Source organism: Bombus vancouverensis, chromosome 3 (assembly GCF_051014615.1).
Source record: "Bombus vancouverensis nearcticus chromosome 3, iyBomVanc1_principal, whole genome shotgun sequence".
Taxonomy (NCBI): Eukaryota; Metazoa; Arthropoda; class Insecta; order Hymenoptera; family Apidae; genus Bombus; species Bombus vancouverensis.
This window is the reverse complement of record NC_134913.1, coordinates 19,081,035-19,087,034: the sequence shown is the minus strand read 5'-3', so window position 1 is coordinate 19,087,034 and position 6,000 is coordinate 19,081,035. Positions and strand designations below refer to the sequence as shown.

Here is a 6,000-nt window from a genome sequence, read left to right as displayed (position 1 = left end):
ACCATCAATTATGAATCATGCGTCTAGTATATAGTAATTGTTTAGTACATACTGTTTGATACCTCATTGAATTAACCATTGATTGTCATCGTATCCATTAACCCTTTTTCCATTTTTTTTCATTCAATCAATTAATAATCTGCATACAGGAAAGCCACAAATTCGAGTTAAATGTTAATTAAAAAGTTTTCAAAAAGTAAAGTATGAATATCTTATGATGATAAAGTATGAAAATCTTCGATTAAATATCCAAAATAATTTGAATGTTTTACTTTTCTCTCGATAAATGGTACCTGTATGTACATAGATAAGTAATTTCCAAGAAAATGTGAGCATTCTATCAAATAATTCTGCAATAAACACTTATATATTTGTACATTTACATACTTGTATCCTATACTACGAATTTTTATAGGCAGAGGTGTTGGGTAATTAATGATGAGGTAATTAATAGTAATCATCATATTTGAAGTGTAATATTTTAATAGTAATTATAATGAAGTTACAGGATGCTTTTATACAATATGTATAGATAGATTCATAATATAATCGTTCTTAATTAGTATGATCGACGTAAGTATGCTTAATCAAACTGTAAGTTTGTTATCGTCTATTAGAGAAAAGGATGAGAGAAGAAGAGATATGTAGAGCATGTATTCGTAAACTTTTACGTGAAAAAACAAAATAACTTCCTATGTTGTCAACGCCATTATCAAAACGCTATTCACAAACATTGCCTGGGAATGATCAAAAGAAAAGAAGGTAAATAACTTTATTTTTTCTTTCTCTTTGCGATTCCGTACACGCCTACGCCTGTACAAAATTCAAATGTGTGTTTCGTTGAACATTCACGAGCATCATTCTTAAACATCGAGAACAGGATGAAAACACGCGCGATCCGCTTATTTATTATCCAGTGAAATAAACGTAACAATTATGCGTCTCTATAAAGTACTTCTCGTAACCCATGTCACAATAAATTGATAAGATTGCATATTTATAATATATGCATATGTATAATATCTATCTATATATATATATAAATATATATATGTATATGTATATATAGATAAATATATAGATTAATATATATATGTATATATATATTAAAAATCGCGGAGAACTTCTGTATTCTTCTTCTTTTTTACAAACGTTATATCACCTAATAGAAATTTGTACACAGATTCTCATAAAACGTTACTCTTTTAATTACACGTTCACTTCAATAATCGTCATCCTCGTCGCTTTGGCTTCGAGCCGACTAACACCAGACATATGCACGTACTTTTCTACCTATTCGAGCACGAGCTCCACGAGGTTCCTTGAATTCGCTTCCGTCGAGAATTGCAACCATCGAACTACTCTCTAGAAAGAAAAAAACGTCGATGCTTAATCTTCTCCCGGCTCTGATATCTTTGAATCGTTGCACGATTAGATCGTCTTGTGTAAATATACATACTATTAAAGGAGGGTAATCGAGATTTAGAAACTCGAATCGGGATCTGCCTTTCGCGTTAGACAGCTTCGCACGACGCAAAATAACTTGCAGTAACTTGAGTAAATGATACTACAATTAGCGACCGATAGTCAGGTCGTCAAAGGGAAAAGAGGGAAAGTTCGAACGATTATTAATTACGTGCGCGTGTACAATGAAAACGAGCCTGTAGGAACTACGCTATTGAACAGCTTGTCCGTAACGAACGTGAATATGTGTATATGTGGGTATGTACGTGTATATGTATTTGTTCGTGTATGAGAAAGGACAGTGAATTTCGTTCGATCTCTCTTACATTCTCACTCTTGCGGTGCAAAAAGAAAAGAAAATAGAAACTTGGAAAATAAAAGCCCACCGAATCCAAAAATGTCTGCGAATTATTATAAACGCACTTTTCTTTAGCGTCTTTAACATCTTCTTATCGTACCCCGAAGAAAGTTCAACTTCAAAGAAGTCACGGTGTCAGCGACGAAATTCTCAAACTGACACTCTTTTCACGACGAGTTACTTGAAAACACGATAGATCGAATTTTCCTACGGTTATAACAGTTACATCAAGACGAACACCTTTGTAACAGTTCTATGTGCGTCACTAAAACAGCATTTCCGCGATTAATTTCCATCTTCTTCAAACTATCCGACCTATGGGCTATGTGGAAATCTCAATGACAGGCTCGGCCGTGTTATTGTTGAGCAGTTCCTGCTTCTCCCTCAGCTTCAGATCGTATTGCGGTGGTGGAGTGGATTCTTTAGCCTCTGCGGGTGACAAGCCATCCGTTTCATCCAAAGGAGAGACTCCTTCCTCGCTATCCTCGTCTTCGTCGTATTCCGTTTCCATCTTGGACTCGTGCATCTCGTGAAGTCGACTAGGTAAATAGGCCGGGTGTGGGGGCAATCCATAGCCAGCCTCGCCACCATAAGTCACTTTTCCCATGAACGATCTGATTTCGTCGAAGTACGTGTCCTCTCGTTCGTTTTCGTTGCTGCTTCCCGGTGAATCCGCCACGGAAACAACGCCACTACCGTCGTCGGCTTCGTGTTTCTTCAGATGTCTGTCTAAATTTGTCTGTTGGCCAAAGCATCTCTCGCAAAGCGGACACTTGAAAGGTCTCTGTTTGTCGTGGATATTCCTCACGTGTCGCTGAAGATTACTGGAGATGCTGAAGGACCGCTCGCAATACTTGCATTTGTAAGGTTGTTCACCGGTATGTGTACGCAAATGTCTGGTCAAATTAGCGGATCGGGGGAACACCTTTCCGCAGAACTTGCAGGAATATCGGTCTTTCATTTTGCCGTGGGCGTGATGATGATGATGATGGTGATGGGGCGCGATCACGGCCTCTTGGAACGGCTTCACGCCTGGGAACGGTCCCAACGGCGGCCTGGCAAGCAGGTCGAATCCTCCGCCTCCTGGCCTAGCGCCGCTGAGCCCGTTCATAAATGTCCCTAAAAAAGGAAGCCCACGCGGTGGTCCGAAGGGCGGTAGCGGTGGTAGCAGTCTGGATTCCGGGGTTGCACTACCAGGAGGCGGTGGTCCACCTGGAAATCCTGGGAAGGAACTAGTTGGTCCGCGATACATGGCCTCCAGCAACATCGGGTGAATCGGTCTAGGATACGCCATGTGCGGTGGTGTGGTGGTAGGTGGTTGTTCCGTGGGTAGGCTGGTTCTCAGCTGCGGGCTGTTGGGCACATCCTTGGAATCGACCTCCATTGGCACGGGCGTCTCTTCCTCGGGTTTTGGAGGATCTGGAGGAGGTGGTGCTTCTTCCATCGGCGCTGGCGTTGGTGACGGGCTACGACTCTTTCTCTCTGCGGTGTTCGAATTCGTTCGTTGCTTCTTCGTTTGGACTCTCAGATCTAAAGGTTGATCCGTCGTCTCTTCGTTCGTGATTGCCGGGGCATGTTCAGAATCCGTCTTTTTCTCGTTGTTTCTATTGGTCTCCCGTTTCTTAGAGGGATCGTCGTCGCTCTCGGGAGTTGGCTGGACAGGTGGCCTAGCTGGAGATGGTCTGAACGAGGAGGTAGCCTCCTCAGCAGTGGATGGAGATACTTTACTATGCTGCGGCAGTACTCTCGGCGGGGTGAAGCGCTCTTTCTTTGGACTGTCGCTCCTTTTCTCAGCTTCCTCAACTTTTGGCGGGAACAAGAGCGGAGTGTTCAAAAAGTTAGGAGCGTTCGGGAAAATTCCCGGATAGGGTCCCATCAAACTTGGTGGGTAGAAAGGCAAACCTCCTGGGAGACTGACCGGAGGTCTGGGATAGACCAGAAAAGGACTCGGCGCTGGGGTTGGTAACTGCGGCATGGCGCCAGGTGGACCGGTCGGCGGTGTCGAATCGCAGAATCGCTTATGCTTTGATAACGAGGTGACCGTGCTGAAGGACTGTCCGCATTTAACGCATTTGATCTGCATACGACAATCAGCGTGCATTCGTTTGTGTCGGCATAGGTTCGAGAACTGCGTGTATGCCTTGAAGCAGACCTCGCACTGAAACGGTTTCACGCTGCTGTGAATGTGAGTATGCTGCTTGAGACCGGAACTGGTGGCGAACGTCTTTCCGCATTCGGTGCACGCGTGGCTTCTCGCGCCCACGTGGTGAGTCCTGATGTGACGCTGGAGGTTCGACGGGTCCGTGAAGACCTGCGGTTTGTCCGACTGTTAGCGAAACTTTGAAGATGTTACTTCAAGGAGATACGTGTCGTGTTTTGTAAAGTTTGTGTCAAAGGTGATGCTTACCTTCGGACAGTTCTCGCAGGGGTAGTTGCGGAGATCACCGTGAACGATCGCACGATGACGAACCAACAGTGGTCGCCAGGCGTACGCACGGGGACAATTGTCGCAGCGATGCTGTTCCGCTGGATATCTGTGACACGTTATCAGGTGACTGTCCAATCTGAAAGAAAAGCACCAAGGATCTCTAAGAAATTCATCACACTATTCAGACATCTGTCACTAAAGTCCTACACTAAACCATATGTCACATCCTCGTTCCGTCGATTTAGCGATTCAAATCGTCGATAGTTTTCCCACTCTCTTAAATTCAATATTCAAGAATGACAAGCCCGGCTAGAAGAACGGCGCTGTGTTGTCGGCAAAAGCCCTGGAAACTGGAGCGTAATCGCGGCGAAATCTCAAAGCGGGTCGAACAAGAAACCTCAGATATAATCGATCCGGGGCAGCGCACCGACGAAGACTGCGCTCGGTGCAGTCGAGGATGATGACTAAGTGACTCCGGTAGCGCGCCAGCGGACAAGCTCTCTCGTAATAACGGTCACACGCCCCCGAAGGAAGAGGGTGGTCATCGTATACACACAAAGAAACGAAGAGAGAGAGAGAGAGAGAGAGTAAGAGAGTCGCGACAACGGTGGCGATGGCGGGGTTCAACACGAACAACGCTCGTTGTAAGAGCAGGGTGTCGCGAGCTGGCCACGGGTTATGGTCACAGGATGTGCCATGGTGTGGTGGCGGCATTGATTTTACACCCTCGAACACACGTGTCGCGTGAAACCTATTCGTGGTGAGATAGTAGGTTCACGGTGACGGTGCGCTGTGCCAGATGAGCTGCGGGCACGCGACGCCTTCGATGATGCATAAGGGGGTGGCTCGATGCAACCAAATGCGGATCTCGCGCGTACTTTATGTGCTACAACAGGTGACTCTGCCGAGCCGAGGCTCACGGAAGCGGCTGGTGTTGCGGTCTGTCGCCAAACCGGGAAACAGATGCCGGAACGGGCCAAAATGGATGTCCGAAATTGGACCAACTGCGGTTACGTAACACTGAAAAACTTTTCGCCAACTTAATTACGAAAACTAACCGTTGCCTAACAAAAATGTTTATGGAATAACATTGGAAATGCATAATTGCAAATACTAAGAAAAGAAGAGTATTTATTTTTAATTAGAAGACTCGATCCTCTGTAAGGTAATTAGGACAATACCTTTTTACTTTGGTCTTGTAAGCTCGTGGGAAGAAATTAGAAGGCAAATAATCCAAGCTTTCATACGGCGATCGCATCGGTTAAGTATTTGACTTTTCGTTTAATAGCGCTACGCAAACAATGTCGGCCCCTGAAAAAGCTATCGTAATTCTGAAGGCAACCCTCGATATGGTTCGCGTGCTCGGGGCCCCTCTTTTCGAACGGAGCGCAGCTAACGCTCAGATTTCGAGTGGATAACGCGCTTCTCGTTTCTGTATTTTCCTGTCGATTAATGAATAACTTATCCGTCATATCAAATTACGATTACCAGTTCGCTCTGTTGTTTCTCTCGAGCACTAATGCTAGATATGAAAATACGACCGTCCGTATCTGGTATCGATGTAAAAATTAATCCTCAAGGTGATAATATAAGTAGATGGTTACGAAAAATATATCAATCTCGATCGCGATTTGTCGTCGATGTGTCGCTAGAGGGGACAATTCCCGACGATCTGATTTCAACAGCGTATAACGACGAGTTATTTATAAATCCTTCATGAACCAAGCTTTAGTATCGTCGACTTTATGGT

The 6,000-nt window shown here is 44.6% G+C and overlaps 1 protein-coding gene across 4 annotated transcripts in view; it reads right to left on the bottom strand.

Moving 5' to 3' along the window:
* Positions 1-1,093: 1,093 nt before the first annotated feature.
* Positions 1,094-6,000, bottom strand: part of LOC117154093 (transcription factor hamlet) — a 57,640-nt gene continuing 52,733 nt past the window's right edge. For 3 of the 4 annotated variants that reach the window (XM_033328773.2, XM_033328772.2, XM_076617185.1), the window contains 2 exons: positions 4,230-4,386; positions 1,094-4,148 (listed from right to left, as the gene is read on the bottom strand). In XM_033328773.2, coding sequence (XP_033184664.1) covers positions 2,145-4,148; positions 4,230-4,386 — 2,161 coding nt within the window. In that variant the 3' untranslated portion in view covers positions 1,094-2,144. The remainder of the gene's footprint in view (positions 4,149-4,229; positions 4,387-6,000) is intronic. The other variant, XM_033328774.2, reaches the window with a different exon arrangement.